The sequence below is a fragment of the Oncorhynchus tshawytscha genome, unplaced genomic scaffold (genome assembly GCF_018296145.1).
Source record: "Oncorhynchus tshawytscha isolate Ot180627B unplaced genomic scaffold, Otsh_v2.0 Un_contig_4195_pilon_pilon, whole genome shotgun sequence".
NCBI classification, from domain to species: Eukaryota; Metazoa; Chordata; class Actinopteri; order Salmoniformes; family Salmonidae; genus Oncorhynchus; species Oncorhynchus tshawytscha.
In genome coordinates, this window is record NW_024607939.1 from 9438 (window position 1) to 33923 (window position 24486).

The 24486-nt window shown below is 39.9% G+C and overlaps 2 protein-coding genes across 2 annotated transcripts; both read left to right on the plus strand.

The window, feature by feature from the left end:
* Nucleotides 1-572: 572 nt before the first annotated feature.
* LOC121843126 (polymeric immunoglobulin receptor-like) lies at nucleotides 573-15639 on the plus strand. The gene is made up of 3 exons (XM_042312739.1): nucleotides 573-720; nucleotides 14827-15150; nucleotides 15275-15639. Exons 1-3 carry the CDS (start codon nucleotides 678-680, stop codon nucleotides 15637-15639), a joined length of 732 nt encoding a protein of 243 aa, XP_042168673.1. The 5' UTR covers nucleotides 573-677.
* Nucleotides 15640-23533: 7894 nt separating this feature from the next.
* Nucleotides 23534-24468, plus strand: LOC121843127 (CMRF35-like molecule 2). Its single transcript, XM_042312740.1, has 4 exons — nucleotides 23534-23671; nucleotides 23779-24108; nucleotides 24239-24265; nucleotides 24437-24468. The coding sequence occupies exons 1-4, from the start codon at nucleotides 23629-23631 to the stop codon at nucleotides 24466-24468; spliced, it is 432 nt and encodes a 143-aa protein (XP_042168674.1). The 5' UTR covers nucleotides 23534-23628.
* Nucleotides 24469-24486: the final 18 nt, after the last annotated feature.

The window sequence follows — 24486 nt, forward strand, 5'->3', positions numbered from 1 at the left end:
GATGAAGAGAAATAGGGAAGTAGAGATGGAGGTTGTAACACTCTGCAGAATGAGATGATGTGTTTCTGTGAGATGAAGAGAGAGATGGAGGGCAGAGATGAAGAGAGAGAGAGGATGGCAGAGAGATGAAGGGTAGAGAGAATGGAGGGAACTAGGGAACTACAGTGGTGTAAGACTGCAAAGAGTCTGATGAATGAGAATGTGGGAGGGCAGAGAGGAGAACATAAAGTACATGACGTTTATATTTAAGTAGGAACAAAGATGTATTGGTTAAGAGGAAGAACTGTCAGAGAAAGTTGTAGAGGGTTTGAAACACAACATTATATCAGGAACCATAGTTGTAAGACACCTGGACCAACCAGAGAGAGGAGGGAACACAACATTATAACTCAGGTTGTAACCTATAGAGAGACCTGGACCAACCTGGAGAGAACACAACATTATATCAGGACCTATAGACACCTAGAGAGAACACAACATTATAGCAGGACCTATAGACACCTGGACCAACCTGGAGAGAACACAACATTATATCAGGACCTATAGACACCTGGACCAACCTGGAGAGAACACAACATTATATCAGGACCTATAGACACCTGGACCAACCTGGAGAGAACACAGCATTATATCAGGACCTATAGACACCTGGACCAACCTGGAGAGAACACAACAAGATGAGGATCCTGCTGATAGTCATCCTCCTATCCTTCATGACAGGTAATAAGCTTGTTATAACTCTCTATAACAATGTAATAGGTAGGTTTCTTATAAAGGCTGCTACTACAGAACTCTGTACTGGTACCACCTGTATATAGCCTCCACATTGACTCTGTACTGGTACCACCTGTATATAGCCTCCACGCTGACTCTGTACCGGTACCACATGTATCTAGCCTCCACATTGACTCTGTAGCGGTACCACCTGTATATAGCCTCCACATTGACTCTGTACCGGTACCACCTGTATCTAGCCTCCACATTGACTCTGTACTGCTACCACATGTATCTAGCCTCCACATTGACTCTGTACCGGTACCACCTGTATATAGCCTCCACATTGACTCTGTACTGGTACCACCTGTATCTAGCCTCCACATTGACTCTGTACCGGTACCACCTATATATAGCCTCCACATTGACTCTGTACTGGTACCACCTGTATATAGCCTCCACATTGACTCTGTACTAGTACCACCTGTATATAGCCTCCACATTGTCTCTGTAACGGTACCACCTCTATATAGCCTCCACATTGACTCTGTAATGGTACCACCTGTATATAGCCTCCACATTGACTCTGTACTGGTACCACCTCTATATAGCCTCCACATTGACTCTGTAACGATACCACCTGTATATAACCTCCACATTGACTCTGTAACGGTACCACCTCTATATAGCCTCCACATTGACTCTGTACTGGTCCCACCTGTATCTAGCCTCCACATTGACTATGTACTGGTACCACCTGTATATAGCCTCCACATTGACTCTGTACTGGTACCCCCTGTATATAGCCTCCACATTGACTCTGTACCGGTACCCCTGTATATAGCCTCTACATTGACTCTGTACTGGTACCACATGTATATAGCCTCCACATTGACTCTGTAACTGTACCACCTGTATATAGCCTCCACATTGACTCTGTTGTGGTACCACCTGTATATAGCCTCCACATTGACTCTGTACTGGTACCACCTGTATATAGCCTCCACATTGACTCTGTACCGGTACCACATGTATCTAGCCTCCACATTGACTCTGTACCGGTACCACCTGTATATAGCCTCCACATTGACTCTGTACCGGTACCTCCTGTATATAGCCTCCACATTGACTCTGTACCGGTACCACCTGTATATAACCTCCACATTGACTCTGTACTGCTACCACATGTATCTAGCCTCCACATTGACTCTGTACTGCTACCACATGTATCTAGCCTCCACATTGACTCTGTACTGCTACCACATGTATCTAGCCTCCACATTGACTCTGTACTGGTACCACCTGTATATAGCCTCCACATTGACTCTGTACCGGTACCACCTGTATATAACCTCCACATTGACTCTGTACTGCTACCACATGTATCTAGCCTCCACAAATGACTCTGTACTGGTACCACCTGTATATAGCCTCCACATTGACTCTGTACCGGTACCCCCTGTATATAGCCTCCACATTGACTCTGTACCGGTACCCCCTGTATATAGCCTCCACATTGACTCTGTACTGGTACCACCTGTATATAGCCTCCACATTGTCTCTGTAATGGTACCACCTGTATCTAGCCTCCACATTGACTCTGTACTAGTACCACCTGTATATAGCCTCCACATTGTCTCTGTAACGGTACCACCTCTATATAGCCTCCACATTGACTCTGTACTGGTACCACCTGTATATAGCCTCCACATTGACTCTGTACCAGTACCACCTGTATATAGCCTCCACATTGACTCTGTACTGGTACCCCTGTATCTAGCCTCCACATTGACTCTGTACTGGTACCACCTGTATCTAGCCTCCACATTGACTCTGTATAAAGCCTCGCTACTGTTATTTTCAATGTCATTTTACTGTTTTATTTTATATCTTTACTTATCTATTGTTTACCTATCTTAAAAATTGCACTGTTGGTTTGGGGCTTGTAAGTAAGCATTTCACTGTGAGGTCTACTACACCTGTTGTATTCAACATTTCACTGTGAGGTCTACTACACCTGTTGTATTCAGCATTTCACTGTGAGGTCTACTTCACCTGTTGTATTCAGCATTTCACTGTGAGGTCTACTACACCTGTTGTATTCAGCATTTCACTGTGAGGTCTACTACACCTGTTGTATTCAGCATTTAACTGTGAGGTCTACTACACCTGTTGTATTCAGCATTTCACTGTAAGGTCTACTACACCTGTTGTATTCAGCATTTCACTGTGAGGTCTACTACACCTGTTGTATTCAGCATTTCACTGTAAGGTCTACTACACCTGTTGTATTCAGCATTTCACTGTGAGGTCTACTACACCTGTTGTATTCAGCATTTCACTGTAAGGTCTACTACACCTGTTGTATTCAGCATTTCACTGTAAGGTCTACTACACCTGTTGTATTCAGCATTTCACTGTGAGGTCTACTACACCTGTTGTATTCAGCATTTCACTGTGAGGTCTACTACACCTGTTGTATTCAGCATTTCACTGTGAGGTCTACTACACCTGTTGTATTCAGCATTTCACTGTGAGGTCTACTACACCTGTTGTATTCAGCATTTCACTGTGAGGTCTACTACACCTGTTGTATTCAGCATTTCACTGTGAGGTCTACTACACCTGTTGTATTCAGCATTTCACTGTGAGGTCTACTACACCTGTTGTATTCAGCATTTCACTGTGAGGTCTACTACACCTGTTGTATTCAGCATTTCACTGTGAGGTCTACTACACCTGTTGTATTCAGCATTTCACTGTAAGGTCTACTACACCTGTTGTATTCAGCATTTCACTGTCAGGTCTACTACACCGGTTGTATTCGGCATTTCACTGTCAGGTCTACTACACCGGTTGTATTCGGCCACGTGACAAAATAAACGTAGATTTTATTTTATTTGATTAGTATTACAAATCACCAAACCAAGAGGTATTTTCTCGTCTGATTGACAGGTTGTTTGAGCTCCTTCAAAGTGACAGGATACTCTGGAGGAACTGTCATCATCTACTGTCATTATTCCACAGAAGACAGAAGTCATGACAAATATTTCTGCTTGGGGCAGAACCATTTGAGATGTAAGGATCAAATCAGAACTGGATTGAGGAACACCTGGGTACACAGTGGTAGATTCTCTCTGTATGACAACACTGGAGGAAACTACTTCAAGGTGATCATCAGACAACTGACCAGACAAGATGAAGGGACCTACTGGTGTGGAGTGAACAAACCTACTCTACTTGACAGTTATACCAAAGTAGAGCTGGAGGTGAAGAAGGGTGAGGGACTTTTACTTTTACTTTATAAAATGAATTTAGCTACATATGTTATTACATGATCAGTACCACTAGTCAATGAAGTCAGTCTATAGTACTAGACTAAGGTTGTGATGTGTGTTCCTATTGACAGATGACTGCTGTGAGAAGTCAGTCACAGAGACGGCCTTTCTGGGAGGAGAAGCTACCATCAGATGTAACTATCCAGAGGACCATGAGGACAACATCAAGTATTTCTGCAAAGAAGACAGTGAATCTGACTGTGAAAACAAGATATCAGATACATATCATGAAAAACCTAGAAGATATTCTCTTTCTAAGAGAAGAAGAGAGAGATTCTCCACAGTGACCATCAGTGACCTGACTGAAGATGATACTGGGACCTACTGGTGTGGAGTAGAAACCAGCAGGACAGAACAACGTTACATTACACTGATCACACAGGTGAAGCTGCTTGTTATAAGTGAGTTTAAACTTCCTCTTTCTCTTTAACATGAACAGTGAATGACGTGAACAGTCACATCTCCAGTGTGTGACAAATGTGGTTTGATTGAAATAATTCCACAAGGACCCACCTGACCAGAATAATGTATAAGATACCAACCAACCTGCTCCAGTTAGAGATATGCAGAGCTGTGCAAGTCATTATGTTCATATTAAGATGTTAATATGTACGTAGCTTCTTGGCTGTTCGGCTGTTGTATCACTTCCAGTTCTGGACCAGATCTTTACTGAGCTGTGAGATCTGTCTGGACAACGAAAGAGGAAGAGGTTTTTCACAGTTCCTTTTCTCTGCCTGTCATCATCGTGGTGTACAGGACAGTTCACTGTGATGACCTCTGACCTTCTGGTCAAAGCTTTCAACGATATTTGAAAAAGGTCTTTAGACCAGACCTACGAGCACAAGATGTTGAAAATATATATTTTGGGTTGAGAAAATATGTTGAAAAAGACATTGTGTTAATAGGGAGTCATTGTGTTCCTCTGTGGTTCAGTTGTTTTATATCAGGACCTATAGTGCTGAACAGTGGGTATGAAACGCCGGAATTGTAAGTTTGATTCCTGCTAGGGCCACCAAGATGATAAATGTACACATGACTAAGTTTCATTGGGGAAAACTAAATGCTAAATGGACTATATATTGTATTTTTTAATTATCATTTGACAAGATAATATGTCATTCATGATGTTTTCACCTCAGTGATCTCCAGGTCTCCTGCAACACCGTCCTCACCAACCTCTTCATCCACCCCAGGGACCTCCATTTACCCTGTTCCCTCATCTATCTCCCCTTCATCATCCACATCATCATCATCAATCCCAATGGCGCTTGTAATGATCATGGTGTCTGTGAGTCTGGCTGTGTTGGTGTTCACTGTCATCCTGTTCACCATCTACAGATGGAAATGTAACAAGGTGCAAGGTATGTTTCAGACACACAGGCAGGCAAACACACACACTCAAGCACACATACACACACAGAACATAACAAGTGCGTATTCCGTATGTTGTGTGTTCCCAAGGGCCGGCTTCCTCCAGCAGACAGACCTCTAGCAGACCAAACATCCACCCAGGAAACAGTGAGGAGGTGAGGGGTTGAATGTTAGGAGTGGGTGGTTGGGCATGGGGGTGTCTGCTGGGATCACAGATTAACAGATTCAACCAAACCATTCAGATCATCACCTGCACCAATTCATCAAATGTATTTATACAACAAGACGACAGAATATATCATGTTCATATTTAACCAAATAAGGACTAGAGACAGAAATGCACTGTCTGATGGTACTGATTATGGACTAATAACTACTGTCTGATGGTACTGATTATGGACTAATAACTACTGTCTGATGGTACTGATTATGGACTAATAACTACTGTCTGATGGTACTGATTATGGACTAATGACTCTACTGATGGTACTGATTATGGACTAATGACTCTATTGATGGTACTGATTATGGACTAATGACTCTACTGTCTGATAGTACTGATTATGGACTAATGACTCTACTGATGGTATCGATTATGGACTAATGACTCTACTGATAGTACTGATTATGGACTAAAAACTCGACTGATGATACTGATTATGGACTAATGACTCTACTGATGGTACTGATTATGGACTAATAACTCCACTGTCTGATGGTACTGATTATGGACTAATGTCTTGACTGATGGTATTGATTATGGACTAATAACTCCACTGTCTGATGGTACTGATTATGGACTAATGACTCTGCTGATGGTACTGATTATGGACTAATGACTCTACTGATGGTACTGATTATGGACTAATGTCTCTACTGTCTGATGGTACTGATTATGGACTAATGTCTCGACTGATGGTATTGATTATGGACTAATAACTACTGTCTGATGGTAATGATTATGGACTAATGACTCTACTGATGGTACTGATTATGGACTAATGACTCTATTGATGGTACTGATTATGGACTAATGACTCTACTGTCTGATAGTACTGATTATGGACTAATGACTCTACTGATGGTATCGATTATGGACTAATGACTCTACTGATGGTACTGATTATGGACTAATGACTCTATTGATGGTACTGATTATGGACTAATGACTCTACTGTCTGATAGTACTGATTATGGACTAATAACTACTGATGGTATTGATTATGGACTAATGACTCTACTGATAGTCCTGATTATGGACTAATAACTCTACTGATGATACTGATTATGGACTAATGACTCTACTGATGGTACTGATTATGGACTAATAACTACTGTCTGATGGTACTGATTATGGACTAATAACTACTGATGGTATTGATTATGGACTAATGACTCTACTGATAGTACTGATTATGGACTAATAACTCTACTGATGATACTGATTATGGACGAATGACTCTACTGATGGTACTGATTATGGACTAATAACTACTGTCTGATGGTACTGATTATGGACTAATGACTCTACCGATAGTACTGATTATGGACTAATGACTCCACTGTCTGATGGTACTGATTATGGACTAATGACTCTACCAATGGTACTGATTATGGACTAATGTCTCTACTGTCTGATGGTACTGATTATGGACTAATGTCTCGACTGATGGTATTGATTATGGACTAATAACTCCACTGTCTGATGGTACTGATTATGGACTAATGACTCTACTGATGGTACTGATTATGGACTAATGACTCTACTGATGGTACTGATTATGGACTAATGACTCTACTGTTGGTACTGATTATGGACTAATGACTCCACTGTCTGATGGTACTTATTATGGACTAATGACTCCACTGTCTGATGGTACTGATTATGGACTAATAACTCCACTGTCTGATGGTACTGATTATGGACTAATGTTTCTACTGTCTGATGGTACTGATTATGGACTACTGTCTCTACCGATGGTACTGATTATGGACGAATAATTCTACTGATGGTACTGATTATGGACTAATAACTGTCTGATGGTACTGATTATGGACTAATGACTCTACTGATGGTATCGATTATGGACTAATGACTCTACTGATGGTACTGATTATGGACTAATGACTCTATTGATGGTACTGATTATGGACTAATGACTCTACTGTCTGATAGTACTGATTATGGACTAATAACTACTGATGGTATTGATTATGGACTAATGACTCTACTGATGGTACTGATTATGGACTAATAACTGTCTGATGTTACTGATTATGGACTAATAATTCTACTGATGGTACTGATTATGGACTAATGACTCCACTGTCTGATGGTACTGATTATGGACTAATAACTCCACTGTCTGATGGTACTGATTATGGACTAATGTTTCTACCGATAGTACTGATTATGGACTAATGACTCTACCGATAGTACTGATTATGGACTAATGACTCCACTGTCTGATGGTACTGATTATGGACTAATAACTCCACTGTCTGATGGTACTGATTATGGACTAATGTTTCTACCGATAGTACTGATTATGGACTAATGACTCTACCGATAGTACTGATTATGGACTAATGACTCCACTGTCTGATGGTACTGATTACGGACTAATGACTCGACTGATGGTACTGATTATGGACTAATGTCTCTACTGTCTGATGGTACTGATTATGGACTAATGTCTCTACTGATGGTACTGATTATGGACTAATGACTCCACTGTCTGATGGTACTGATTATGGACTAATGACTCTACTGATGGTACTGATTATGGACTAATGACTCCACTGTCTGATGGTACTGATTATGGACTAATGACTCTACTGTTGGTACTGATTATGGACTAATGACTCTACTGATGGTACTGATTATGGACTTATGACTCTATTGATGGTACTGATTATGGACTAATGACTCTACTGTCTGATAGTACTGATTATGGACTAATGACTCTACTGGTGGTATCGATTATGGACTAATGACTCTACTGATGGTACTGATTATGGACTAATGACTCTATTGATGGTACTGATTATGGACTAATGACTCTACTGTCTGATAGTACTGATTATGGACGAATAACTACTGATGGTATTGATTATGGACTAATGACTCTACTGATGGTACTGATTATGGACTAATAACTCTACTGATGATACTGATTATGGACTAATGACTCTACTGATGGTACTGATTATGGACTAATAACTACTGTCTGATGGTACTGATTATGGACTAATGACTCTACTGATGGTACTGATTATGGACTAATAACTACTGTCTGATGGTACTGATTATGGACTAATGACTCTATCGATAGTACTGATTATGGACTAATGACTCCACTGTCTGATGGTACTGATTATGGACTAATGACTCTACTGATGGTACTGATTATGGACTAATGACTCCACTGTCTGATGGTACTGATTATGGACTAATGACTCTACTGATGGTACTGATTATGGACTAATGACTCCACTGTCTGATGGTACTGATTATGGACTAATGACTCTACTGATGGTACTGATTATGGAGTAATGACTCTACTGATGGTACTGATTATGGACTTATGGCTCTATTGATGGTACTGATTATGGACTAATGACTCTACTGTCTGATAGTACTGATTATGGACTAATGACTCTACTGATGGTATCGATTATGGACTAATGACTCTACTGATGGTACTGATTATGGACTAATGACTCCACTGTCTGATGGTACTGATTATGGACTAATGACTCTACTGATGGTACTGATTATGGACTAATGACTCCACTGTCTGATGGTACTGATTATGGACTAATGACTCTACTGATGGTACTGATTATGGACTAATGACTCTACTGATGGTACTGATTATGGACTTATGACTCTATTGATGGTACTGATTATGGACTAATGACTCTACTGTCTGATAGTACTGATTATGGACGAATAACTACTGATGGTATTGATTATGGACTAATGACTCTACTGATGGTCCTGATTATGGACTAATAACTCTACTGATGATACTGATTATGGACTAATAACTCTACTGATGGTACTGATTATGGACTAATAACTACTGTCTGATGGTACTGATTATGGACTAATGACTCTACTGATGGTACTGATTATGGACTAATAACTACTGTCTGATGGTACTGATTATGGACTAATGTTTCTACCGATAGTACTGATTATGGACTAATGACTCTACCGATAGTACTGATTATGGACTAATGACTCCACTGTCTGATGGTACTGATTATGGACTAATGACTCTACCAATGGTACTGATTATGGACTAATGTCTCGACTGATGGTACTGATTATGGACTAATAACTCCACTGTCTGATGGTACTGATTATGGACTAATGTTTCTACTGTCTGATGGTACTGATTATGGACTAATGTCTCTACCGATGGTACTGATTATGGACGAATAATTCTACTGATGGTACTGATTATGGACTAATAACTGTCTGATGGTACTGATTATGGACTAATAATTCTACTGATGGTACTGATTATGGACTAATAATTCTACTGATGGTACTGATTATGGATAATGACTCTACTGTCTGATAGTACTGATTATGGACTAATGACTCTACTGATGGTACTGATTATGGACTAATGACTCTATTGATGGTACTGATTATGGACTCATGACTCTACTGTCTGATAGTACTGATTATGGACTAATGACTCTACTGATGGTACTGATTATGGACTAATAACTGTCTGATGTTACTGATTATGGACTAATAATTCTACTGATGGTACTGATTATGGACTAATGACTCCACTGTCTGATGGTACTGATTATGGACTAATAACTCCACTGTCTGATGGTACTGATTATGGACTAATGTTTCTACCGATAGTACTGATTATGGACTAATGACTCTACCGATAGTACTGATTATGGACTAATGACTCCACTGTCTGATGGTACTGATTATGGACTAATAACTCCACTGTCTGATGGTACTGATTATGGACTAATGTTTCTACCGATAGTACTGATTATGGACTAATGACTCTACCGATAGTACTGATTATGGACTAATGACTCCACTGTCTGATGGTACTGATTATGGACTAATAACTCCACTGTCTGATGGTACTGATTATGGACTAATGTTTCTACCGATAGTACTGATTATGGACTAATGACTCTACTGTCTGATGGTACTGATTATGGACTAATGTCTCTACTGATGGTACTGATTATGGACTAATGACTCCACTGTCTGATGGTACTGATTATGGACTAATGACTCTACTGATGGTACTGATTATGGACTAATGACTCCACTGTCTGATGGTACTTATTATGGACTAATGACTCTACTGATGATACTGATTATGGACTAATGGCTCTACTGATGGTACTGACTATGGACTAATGACTCTACTGATGGTACTGATTATGGACTAATGACTCCAATGTCTGATGGTACTGATTATGGACTAATGTTTCTACTGTCTGATGGTACTGATTATGGACTAATGTCTCTACCGATGGTACTGATTATGGACGAATAATTCTACTGATGGTACTGATTATGGACTAATAACTGTCTGATGGTACTGATTATGGACTAATAATTCTACTGATGGTACTGATTATGGACTAATAATTCTACTGATGGTACTGATTATGGATAATGACTCTACTGTCTGATAGTACTGATTATGGACTAATAATTCTATTGATGGTACTGATTATGGACTAATGACTCCACTGTCTGATGGTACTGATTATGGACTAATAACTCCACTGTCTGATGGTACTGATTATGGACTAATAACTCCACTGTCTGATGGTACTGATTATGGACTAATGTCTCTACCGATGGCACTGATTATGGACAAATAATTCTACTGATGGTACTGATTATGGACTAATGTCTCTACCGATGGTACTGATTATGTACGAATAATTCTACTGATGGTACTGATTATGGACTAATAACTATACTGATGGTACTGATTATGGACTAATAACTCTACTGTCTGATAGTTCTGATTATGGACTAATAACTACTGATGGTATTGATTATGGACTAATGACTCTACTGATAGTACTGATTATGGACTAGTAATTCTACTGATGGTACTGATTATGGACTAATAACTCTACTGATGGTACTGATTATGGACAAATAAAGCTACTGTCTGATGGTACTGATTATGGACTAATAACTCTACTGATGGTACTGATTATGGACTAATGACTCTACTGATGGTACTGATTATGGACTAATGACTCTACTGATGGTACTGATTATGGACTAATGACTCCACTGTCTGATGGTACTGATTATGGACTAATGACTCCACTGATGGTACTGATTATGGACTAATGACTCTATTGATGGTACTGATTATGGACTAATGACTCCACTGTCTGATGGTACTGATTATGGACTAATAACTACTGTCTGATGGTACTGATTATGGACTAATGACTCCACTGATGGTACTGATTATGGACTAATGACTCTACTGATGGTACTGATTATGGACTAATGACTCTACTGATGATACTGATTATGGACTAATGTTGTTTTACCTTTATAGGGGGACCAGGACTATGAGAATGACCCTGCTACAGACACCATGGTTTATATAGGAACAGATGATGCTGTCTACCAAACCCTGAACTCCAACAATGCAATCCAAGATTCAACTTACCAAACCCTGAATCCCAACACTGTAAACCAAGATTCAACTTACCAAACCCTGAATCCCAACACTGTAAACCAAGATTCAACTTACCAAACCCTGAACACCAACACTGTAAACTAAGATTCAACTTACCACAACCTGAACTACTGCACCATTAAACACTCTGCTACATAGTCTACTACTGTAGACACCTCATAATGTACTGCACCATTAAACACTCTGCTACATAGTCTACTACTGTAGACACCTCATAATGTACTGCACCATTAAACACTCTGCTACATAGTCTACTACTGTAGACACCTCATAATGTACTGCACCATTAAACACTCTGCTACATAGTCTACTACTGTAGACACCTCATAATGTACTGCACCATTAAACACTCTGTTACATAGTCTACTACTGTTATATAGTCTACTACTGTTATATAGTCTACTACTGTTACATAGTCTACTACTGTTACATAGTCTACTACTGTTACATAGTCTACTACTGTTACATAGTCTACTACTGTTACATAGTCTACTACTGTTACATAGTCTACTACTGTTACATAGTCTACTACTGTTACATAGTCTACTACTGTTACATAGTCTACTACTGTTACATAGTCTACTACTGTTACATAGTCTACTACTGTTATATAGTCTACTACTGTTATATAGTCTACTACTGTTACATAGTCTACTACTGTAGACACCTCATAATGTACTGCACCATTAAACACACTGTTACATAGTCTACTACTGTAGACACCTCATAATGTACTGCACCATTAAACACTCTGCTACATAGTCTACTACTGAACATAATTAATTCATGTTTTCATTCATTGGTGTTTTAAAATAATTAATGTATTATTTGTTTGTTAATTCATTCATATTTTTATTCATTTTTTAAAATAATTATTCTTTTAATTTGTTCATAAATATTAATTCATGTATTTTGTGTTTGTTCCTTCATTCATCATTCGTTAGTTCAATCATCTGTTTGTTAAGTTGTTATTTTGTTTGTCAGTCATTACATTCAGCACGTCCATTCATTCATTCATTGTTTCTACTGTGAATGTAACACTGACTTGAACAAACAGAGACAGTTTGTAGCTTTTAGGAACCTTTGATTATTCAGTGTTTTTTACTCCACTTGATGGGAAATGAGATAAAGCACCAATATATTTCTATGTGTTTGATACATTCCATTCTAGACATTACTATAAGTAGTCCTCCCCTCACCAGCCTCCACTGGTGCTGTCAGTAAACTCAGTACCTGTCTCATCAGCATGTACCACTGTCACTAGACACACAGAGCTGAGATGGAGGGATAGATGGAGAGAGAGAGATGGAGAGAGAGATGGAGGGATAGATGGAGAGAGAGAGAGAGATGGAGAGAGAGATGGAGGGAGAGAGAGATGGAGGGAGAGAGAGATGAAGGGAGAGAGAGATGGAGGGAGAGGGAGATGGAGGGAGAGAGAGATGAAGGGAGAGAGAGATGGAGGGAGAGAGAGATGGAGGGAGAGAGAGATGAAGGGAGAGAGAGATGGATGGAGAGAGAGATGAAGGGAGAGAGAGATGGAGGGAGAGAGAGATGAAGGGAGAGAGAGATGGAGGGAGAGAGAGATGGAGGGAGAGAGAGATGGAGGGAGAGAGAGATGAAGGGAGAGAGAGATGGAGGGAGAGAGAGATGAAGGGAGAGAGAGATGGATGGAGAGAGAGATGAAGGGAGAGAGAGATGGAGGGAGGTCACCCTCCAGTGGTAGAATAACTGTTTCTCTCCTCTGTCAACAGCCTCCAGTCTGCATGAATGTATGAATGTGTTTCTGTGCTATGATCCATAGAGGAGTCTCTCACTGATCTCATTTTCTCTCTCTCTCTACTGTGCGATGTAGGAACAAAGATGTGATTGGTTAAGGAGGAAGAGGGAGGGGCTGTCAGACATAACATGTGGTAGGAGGGTTTGAACTAGTAGAGAGAGAGAGATGCAGGAATAGGGAACTACATAGTTGTAAGACTGCAAAGAGTGAGTGAGAGAGAGAGGGAGGGCAGTGAGAGAGAGAGGGAGGGGCAGAGAGAGAGAGGGAGGGGCAGAGAGAGAGATACAGAAATAGGGAACTACATAGTTGTAAGACTGCAAAGAGTGAGAGAGAGAGAGAGGGAGGGCAGAGAGAGAGAGAGGGAGGGGCAGAGAGGGAACATAAAGTACATGAAGTTTGTATTTAAGTTCCTATAAGTAGAGAAGAACGGAGAAAGTTACAGACTTGGACACACAACATTATATCAGGACCTATAGACACCTGGACCAACCTGGAGAGAACACAGCATTATATCAGGACCTATAGACACCTGGACCAACCTGGAGAGAACACAACATTATATCAGGACCTATAGACACCTGGACCAACCTGGAGAGAACACAACATTATATCAGGACCTATAGACACCTGGACCAACCTGGAGAGAACACAGCATTATATCAGACACCTGGACCAACCTAGACACCTTATACCAGGACCTAGACAGAGAATTATATCAGGACTATAGACACCTGGACCAAGAAGATGAGGATCCTGCTGATAGTCATCCTCCTATCCTTCATGACAGGTAATAAGCTTGTTATAACTCTCTATAACAATGTAATAGGTAGGTTTCTTATAAAGGCTGCTACTACAGATAATATATTTTCTCTTGTTTGATTGTCAGGTTGTTTGAGCTCCTTCACAGTGACAGGATCCTCTGGAGGAACTGTCATCATCTACTGTCATTATTCCACAGAAGACAGAAGTCATGAGAAATATTTCTGCTTGGGGCAGAACCGTTTGAGATGTAAGGATCAAATCAGAACTGGATTGAGGAACACCTGGAAGCACAGTGGTAGATTCTCTCTGTATGACAACACTGGAGGAAAGTACTTCAAGGTGATCATCAGACAACTGACCAGACAAGATGAAGGGACCTACTGGTGTGGAGTGGACAAACCTACTCTACTTGACAGTTATACCAAGATAGAGCTGGAGGTGAAGAAGGGTGAGAGACTTCTACTTTATAAAATGAATTTAGCTAAATATGTTATTACATGATCAGTACCACTAGTCAATGAAGTCAGTCTATAGTACTAGACTAAGGTTGTGATGTGTGTTCCTATTGACAGATGACTGCTGTGAGAAGTCAGTCACAGAGACGGCCTTTCTGGGAGGAGAAGCCACCATCAGATGTAACTATCCAGAGGACCATGAGGACGACATCAAGTACTTCTGCAAGGAAAGCAATGACTTCAAGACTTGTGTTTATATGATCGCTGCTCACCAGACATCTGCAGAAGCTGGTCGATTCTCTGTTTCTGACAACAGAGGAGAGAGATTCTACACAGTGAACATCAGTGACCTGACTGAAGATGATACTGGGACCTACTGGTGTGGAGTAGAAACCAGCAGGACAGAACAACGTTACATTACACTGATCACACAGGTGAAGCTGCTTGTTATAAGTGAGTTTAAACTTCCTCTTTCTCATTAACGTGAACAGTGAATGACGTGAACAGTCACATCTCCAGTGTGTGACAAATGTGGTTTGATTGAAATAATTCCACAAGGACCCACCTGACCAGAATAATGTATAAGATACCAACCAACCAGCTCCAGTTAGAGATATGCAGAGCTGTGTAAGTCATTATGTTCATATTAAGATGTTAATATGTACGTAGCTTCTTGGCTGTTCGGCTGTTGTATCACTTCCAGTTCTGGACCAGATCTTTACTGAGCTGTGAGATCTGTCTGGACAACGAAAGAGGAAGAGGTTTTTCACAGTTCCTTTTCTCTGCCTGTCATCATCGTGGTGTACAGGACAGTTCACTGTGATGACCTCTGACCTTCTGGTCAAAGCTTTCAACGATATTTGAAAAAGGTCTTTAGACCAGACCTACGAGCACAAGATGTTGAAAATATATATTTTGGGTTGAGAAAATATGTTGAAAAAGACATTGTGTTTATAGGGAGTCATTGTGTTCCTCTGTGGTTCAGTTGTTTTATATCAGGACCTATAGTGCTGAACAGTGGGTATGAAACGCCGAAATTGTAAGTTTGATTCCTGCTAGGGCCACCAAGATGATAAATGTACGCATGACTAAGTTTCATTGGGGAAAACTAAATGCTAAATGGACTATATATTGTATTTTTTAAATTATCATTTGACAAGATAATATGTCATTCATGATGTTTTCACCTCAGTGATCTCCAGGTCTCCTGCAACACTGTCCTCACCAACCTCTTCATCCACCCCAGGGACCTCCACTTACCCTGTTCCCTCATCTATCTCCCCTTCATCATCCACATCATCATCATCAATCCCAATGGCGCTTGTAATGATCATGGTGTCTGTGAGTCTGGCTGTGTTGGTGTTCACTGTCATCCTGTTCACCATCTACAGATGGAAATGTAACAAGGTGCAAGGTATGTTTCAGACACACAGGCAGGCAAACACACACACTCAAGCACACATACACACACAGAACATAACAAGTGCGTATTCTGTTTAAGATGTTGTGTGTTCCCAAGGGCCGGCTTCCTCCAGCAGACAGACCTCTAGCAGACCAAACATCCACCCAGGAAACAGTGAGGAGGTGAGGGGTTGAATGTTAGGAGTGGGTGGTTGGGCATGGGGGTGTCTGCTGGGATCACAGATTAACAGATTTAACCAAACCATTCAGATCATCACCTGCACCAATTCATCAAATGTATTTATACAACAAGACGACAGAATATATCATGTTCATATTTAAACAAATAAGGACTAGAGACAGAAATGCACTGTCTGATGGTACTGATTATGGACTAATAACTACTGTCTGATGGTACTGATTATGGACTAATAACTACTGTCTGATGGTACTGATTATGGACTAATAACTACTGTCTGATGGTACTGATTATGGACTAATAACTACTGTCTGATGGTAGTGATTATGGACTAATAACTACTGTCTGATGGTACTGATTATGGACTAATAACTACTGTCTGATGGTACTGATTATGGACTAATAACTACTGTCTGATGGTACTGATTATGGACTAATAACTACTGTCTGATGGTACTGATTATGGACTAATAACTACTGTCTGATGGTACTGATTATGGACTAATAACTCCACTGTCTGATGGTACTGATTATGGACTAATAACTCCACTGTCTGATGGTACTGATTATGGACTAATAACTCCTGTCTGATAGTACTGATTATGGACTAATAACTACTGTCTGATGGTACTGATTATGGACTAATAACTACTGTCTGATGGTACTGATTATGGACTAATAACTACTGTCTGATGGTACTGATTATGGACTAATAACTACTGTCTGATAGTACTGATTATGGACTAATAACTACTGTCTGATGGTACTGATTATGGACTAATAACTACTGTCTGATGGTACTGATTATGGACTAATAACTACTGTCTGATGGTACTGATTATGGACTAATAACTACTGTCTGATGGTACTGATTATGGACTAATAACTCTACTGACGGTACTGATTATGGACTAATAACTACTGTCTGATGGTACTGATTATGGACTAATAACTACTGTCTGATGGTACTGATTATGGACTAATAACTACTGTCTGATGGTACTGATTATGGACTAATAACTACTGTCTGATGGTACTGATTATGGACTAATAACTCTACTGACGGTACTGATTATGGACTAATAACTACTGTCTGATGGTACTGATTATGGACTAATAACTACTGTCTGATGGTACTGATTATGGACTAATAACTACTGTCTGATGGTACTGATTATGGACTAATAACTACTGTCTGATGGTACTGATTATGGACTAATAACTCTACTGACGGTACTGATTATGGACTAATAACTACTGTCTGATGGTACTGATTATGGACTAATAACTACTGTCTGATGGTACTGATTATGGACTAATAACTACTGTCTGATGGTACTGATTATGGACTAATAACTACTGTCTGATGGTACTGCTTATGGACTAATGACTCTACTGTCTGATGGTACTGATTATGGACTAATAACTACTGTCTGATGGTACTGATTATGGACTAATAACTACTGTCTGATGGTACTGATTATGGACTAATGACTCTACTGTCTGATGGTACTGATTATGGACTAATAACTACTGTCTGATGGTACTGATTATGGACTAATAACTACTGTCTGATGGTACTGATTATGGACTAATAACTACTGGCTGATGGTACTGATTATGGACGAATAACTACTGTCTGATGGTACTGATTATGGACGAATAACTACTGTCTGATGGTACTGATTATGGACGAATAACTACTGTCTGATGGTACTGATTATGGACTAATAACTACTGGCTGATGGTACTGATTATGGACGAATAACTACTGGCTGATGGTACTGATTATGGACTAATAACTACTGTCTGATGGTACTGATTATGGACTAATAACTCTACTGACGGTACTGATTATGGACTAATAACTACTGTCTGATAGTACTGATTATGGACTAATAACTACTGTCTGATGGTACTGATTATGGACTAATAACTCTACTGATGGTACTGATTATGGACTAATGACTCTACTGATGGTACTGATTATGGACTAATAACTCTACTGATGGTACTGATTATGGACTAATGACTCTACTGATGGTACTGATTATGGACTAATAACTCTACTGATGGTACTGATTATGGACTAATGACTCTACTGATGGTACTGATTATGGACTAATAACTCTACTGATGGTACTGATTATGGACTAATAACTCTACTGATGGTACTGATTATGGACTAATAACTCTACAGATGGTACTGATTATGGACTAATGACTCTACTGATGGTACTGATTATGGAGTAATGACTCTACTGTCTGATAGTACTGATTATGGACTAATGACTCTACTGATGGTACCGATTATGGACTAATGACTCTACTGATGGTACTGATTATGGACTAATGGCTCTATTGATGGTACTGATTATGGACTAATGACTCTACTGGCTGATAGTACTGATTATGGACTAATGACTCTACTGATGGTACCGATTATGGACTAATGACTCTACTGATGGTACTGATTATGGACTAATGACTCTATTGATGGTACTGATTATGGACTAATGACTCTACTGTCTGATAGTACTGATTATGGACTAATAACTACTGATGGTATTGATTATGGACTAATGACTCTACTGATAGTACTGATTATGGACTAATAACTCTACTGATGATACTGATTATGGACTAATGACGCTACTAATGGTACTGATTACGGACTAATAACTACTGTCTGATGGTACTGATTATGGACTAATGACTCTACTGATAGTACTGATTATGGACTAATAACTGTCTGATGGTACTGATTATGGACTAATAATTCTACTGATGGTACTGATTATGGACTAATGACTCCACTGTCTGATGGTACTGATTATGGACTAATAACTCCACTGTCTGATGGTACTGATTATGGACTAATGTTTCTACCGATAGTACTGATTATGGACTAATGACTCTACCGATAGTACTGATTATGGACTAATGACTCCACTGTCTGATGGTACTGATTATGGACTAATGACTCTACCAATGGTACTGATTATGGACTAATGTCTCTACTGTCTGATGGTACTGATTATGGACTAATGTCTCTACTGATGGTACTGATTATGGACTAATAACTCCACTGTCTGATGGTACTGATTATGGACTAATGTCTCTACTGATGGTACTGATTATGGACTAATGACTCCACTGTGTGATGGTACTGATTATGGACTAATGACTCTACTGATGGTACTGATTATGGACTAATGTCTCTACCGATGGTACTGATTATGGACGAATAATTCTACTGATGGTACTGATTATGGACTAATAACTATACTGATGGTACTGATTATGGACTAATAACTCTACTGTCTGATAGTTCTGATTATGGACTAATAACTACTGATGGTATTGATTATGGACTAATGACTCTACTGATAGTACTGATTATGGACTAGTAATTCTACTGATGGTACTGATTATGGACTAATAACTCTACTGATGGTACTGATTATGGACAAATAAAGCTACTGTCTGATGGTACTGATTATGGACTAATAACTCTACTGATGGTACTGATTATGGACTAATGACTCTACTGATGGTACTGATTATGGACTAATGACTCCACTGTCTGATGGTACTGATTATGGACTAATGACTCCACTGATGGTACTGATTATGGACTAATGACTCTATTGATGGTACTGATTATGGACTAATGACTCCACTGTCTGATGGTACTGATTATGGACTAATAACTACTGTCTGATGGTACTGATTATGGACTAATGACTCCACTGATGGTACTGATTATGGACTAATGACTCTACTGATGGTACTGATTATGGACTAATGACTCTACTGATACTGATTATGGACTAATAACTACTGTCTGATGGTACTGATTATGGACTAATGACTCTACTGATGGTACTGATTGTGGACTAATGTTGTTTTACCTTTCATTAAACACTCTGCTACATAGTCTACTACTGTAGACACCTCATAATGTACTGCACCATTAAACACTCTGCTACATAGTCTACTACTGTTACATAGTCTACTACTGTAGACACCTCATAATGTACTGCACCATTAAACACTCTGCTACATAGTCTACTACTGTTACATAGTCTACTACTGTTACATAGTCTACTACTGTTACATAGTCTACGTAACTGCTACATAGTCTACTACTGTTACATAGTCTACTACTGTTACATAGTCTACTACTGTTACATAGTCTACTACTGTTACATAGTCTACTACTGTTACATAGTCTACTACTGTTACATAGTCTACTACTGTTACATAGTCTACTACTGTTACATAGTCTACTACTGTTACATAGTCTACTACTGTTACATAGTCTACTACTGTTACATAGTCTACTACTGTTACATAGTCTACTACTGTTACATAGTCTACTACTGTTACATAGTCTACTACTGTTACATAGTCTACTACTGTTACATAGTCTACTACTGTTACATAGTCTACTACTGTTACATAGTCTACTACTGTTACATAGTCTACTACTGTTATATAGTCTACTACTGTTACATAGTCTACTACTGTTATATAGTCTACTACTGTTACATAGTCTACTACTGTTACATAGTCTACTACTGTTACATAGTCTACTACTGTTACATAGTCTACTACTGTTATATAGTCTACTACTGTTACATAGTCTACTACTGTTACATAGTCTACTACTGTTACATAGTCTACTACTGTTATATAGTCTACTACTGAACATAATTCATTCATATTTTTATTCATTTTTTAAAATAATAATAATTTTAATTTGTTCATTTATTCATGAATGTATTTTTTGTTTGTTCAATCATCTGTTTGTTTATTTGTTATTTTGTTTGTCAGTCATTACATTCAGCACGTTCATTCATTCATTCATTGTTTCTACTGTGAATGTAACACTGACTTGAACAAACAGAGACAGTTTGTAGCTTTTAGGAACCTTTGATTATTCAGTGTTTTTTACTCCACTTGATGGGAAATGAGATAAAGCACCAATATATTTCTATGTGTTTGATACGTTCCATTCTAGAGCATTACTATAAGTAGTCCTCCCCTCACCAGCCTCCACTGGTGCTGTCAGTAAACTCAGTACCTGTCTCATCAGCATGTACCACTGTCACTAGACACACAAAGCTGAGATGGAGGGACAGATGGGGAGAGAGAGATGGAGAGGAGAGAGAGATAGATGGAGGAGAGAGATGGAAGGGATGAGAGAGATGGAGGGAGAGAGAGAGAGAGAGATGGGAGAGAGAGATGAGGGACAGAGAGATGGAGGGAGAGAGAGATGGAGGGAGAGAGAGAGAGAGATGGAGGAGAGAGAGAGATGGAGAGAGAGAGATGAAGGGAGAGAGATGGAGGGAGAGAGAGATGGAGGGAGAGAGAGATGGAGGGAGAGAGAGATGGAGACAGGAGGGAGGTCAGATCCAGTAGCAGAATAACTCTTCTCTGTAGAGAGCCTCCGGTGGTAGAATAACTCTGTTTCTCTCCTGTGTAGACATAATAACTCTGTTTCTCTCCTGTGTAGACAGCCTCCAGTGGTAGAATAACTCTGTTTCTCTCCTGTGTAGACATAATAACTCTGTTTCTCTCCTCTGTAGACAGCCTCCGGTCTGCATGAATGTATGAATGTGTTTCTGTGCTATGATCCATAGAGGAGTCTCTCACTGATCTCATTTTCTCTCTCTCTCTACTGTGCGATGTAGGAACAAAGATGTGATTGGTTAAGGAGGAAGAGGGAGGGGCTGTCAGACATAACATGTGGTAGGAGGGTTTGAACTAGTAGAGAGAGAGAGATGCAGGAATAGGGAACTACATAGTTGTAAGACTGCAAAGAGTGAGAGAGAGAGAGGGAGGGGCAGAGAGAGAGAGGGAGGGGCAGAGAGAGAGATACAGAAATAGGGAACTACACAGTTGTAAGACTGCAAAGAGTGAGAGAGAGAGGGAGGGCAGAGAGAGAGAGAGGGAGGGGCAGAGAGAGAGAGGGAGGGGAGAGAGAGAGAGGTGCAGGAATAGGGAACTACATTGTTGTAAGACTGCAAAGAGTGAGAGAGAGAGAGAGAGAGAGGGGCAGAGAGAGAACATAAAGTACATGAAGTTTGTATTTAAGTTCCTATAAGTAGAGAAGAACGGAGAACGTTACAGACTTGGACACACAACATTATATCAGGACCTATAGACACCTGGACCAACCTGGAGAGAACACAGCATTATATCAGGACCTATAGACACCTGGACCAACCTGTAGAGAACACAACATTATATCAGGACCTATAGACACCTGGACCAACCTGGAGAGAACACAGCATTATATCAGGACCTATGAGACACCTGGAGAGAACACAGCATTATATCAGGACCTACAGACACCTGGACCAGACACCTGGAGAGAACACAACATTATATCAGGACCTAGACACCTAGACCAACCTGGAGAGAACACAACATTATATCAGGACCTATAGACACCTGGACCAACCTGGAGAGAACACAACATTATATCAGGACCTATAGACACCTGACCAACCTGAGAGAGAACACAACATTTACCTATCAGACCTACCCATCTGGAGAGAACACAGCATTATATCAGGACCTATAGACACCTGGACCAACCTGGAGAGAACACAACATTATATCAGGACCTATAGACAGACACCTGGAGAGAACACAGCATTATATCAGGACCTATAGACACCTGGAGAGAACATTATATGTCAGACATCTATATCAGGACCTATAGACACCTGGAAGACACCAACCTGGAGAGACACAACATTATATCAGGACCTATAGACACCTGGACCAACCTGGAGAGAACACAGCATTATATCAGGACCTATAGACACCTGGACCAACCTGTAGAGAACACAACAAGATGAGGATCCTGCTGATAGTCATCCTCCTCTCCTTCATGACAGGTGATAAGCTTGTTATAACTCTCTATAACAATGTAATTAACATCCAGTTAGTTTTCTTATAAAGGCTGCTACTACAGATCATATACTTTCTCTTGTCTGATTGACAGGTTGTTTGAGCTCCTTCAAAGTGACAGGATCCTCTGGAGGAACTGTCATCATCTACTGTCATTATTCCACAGAAGACAGAAGTCATGACAAATATTTCTGCTTGGGGCAGTATAGTTATAGTTTGAGTTGTGAGGATCAAATCAGAACTGGATTGAAGAACACCTGGGTACACAGTGGTAGATTCTCTCTGTATGACAACACTGGAGGAAACTACTTCAAGGTGATCATCAGACAACTGACCAGACAAGATGAAGGGACCTACTGGTGTGGAGTGGACAAACCTATTATACCTGACAGTTATACCAAAGTAGAGCTGGAGGTGAAGAAGGGTGAGGGACTTTTACTTTTACTTTATAAAATGAATTTAGCTACATATGTTATTACATGATCAGTACCACTAGTCAATGAAGTCAGTCTATAGTATTAGACTAAGGTTGTGATGTGTGTTCCTGTTGACAGATGACTGCTGTGAGAAGTCAGTCTATAGTACTAGACTAAGGTTGTGATGTGTGTTCCTGTTGACAGATGACTGCTGTGAGAAGTCAGTCTATAGTACTAGACTAAGGTTGTGATGTGTGTTCCTATTGACAGATGACTGCTGTGAGAAGTCAGTCTATAGTACTAGACTAAGGTTGTGATGTGTGTTCCTATTGACAGATGACTGCTGTGAGAAGTCAGTCACAGACTAAGGTTGTGATGTGGCCTTT

What these genes read in the sequence shown, in the direction of transcription:
- LOC121843126 (XM_042312739.1), top strand. Translation starts at nt 678, where the DNA reads ATGAGGATCCTGCTGATAGTCATCCTCCTATCCTTCATGACAG. An exon ending in CCTCCTATCCTTCATGACAG is followed by an intron (nt 721 to 14,826) that starts GTAATAAGCTTG and finishes TTTGATTGTCAG; the next exon opens with GTTGTTTGAGCTCCTTCACA. An exon ending in AGAGCTGGAGGTGAAGAAGG is followed by an intron (nt 15,151 to 15,274) that starts GTGAGAGACTTC and finishes TCCTATTGACAG; the next exon opens with ATGACTGCTGTGAGAAGTCA.
- LOC121843127 (XM_042312740.1), top strand. Translation starts at nt 23,629, where the DNA reads ATGAGGATCCTGCTGATAGTCATCCTCCTCTCCTTCATGACAG. An exon ending in AGAGCTGGAGGTGAAGAAGG is followed by an intron (nt 24,109 to 24,238) that starts GTGAGGGACTTT and finishes TCCTGTTGACAG; the next exon opens with ATGACTGCTGTGAGAAGTCA. An exon ending in CTGTGAGAAGTCAGTCTATA is followed by an intron (nt 24,266 to 24,436) that starts GTACTAGACTAA and finishes TCCTATTGACAG; the next exon opens with ATGACTGCTGTGAGAAGTCA.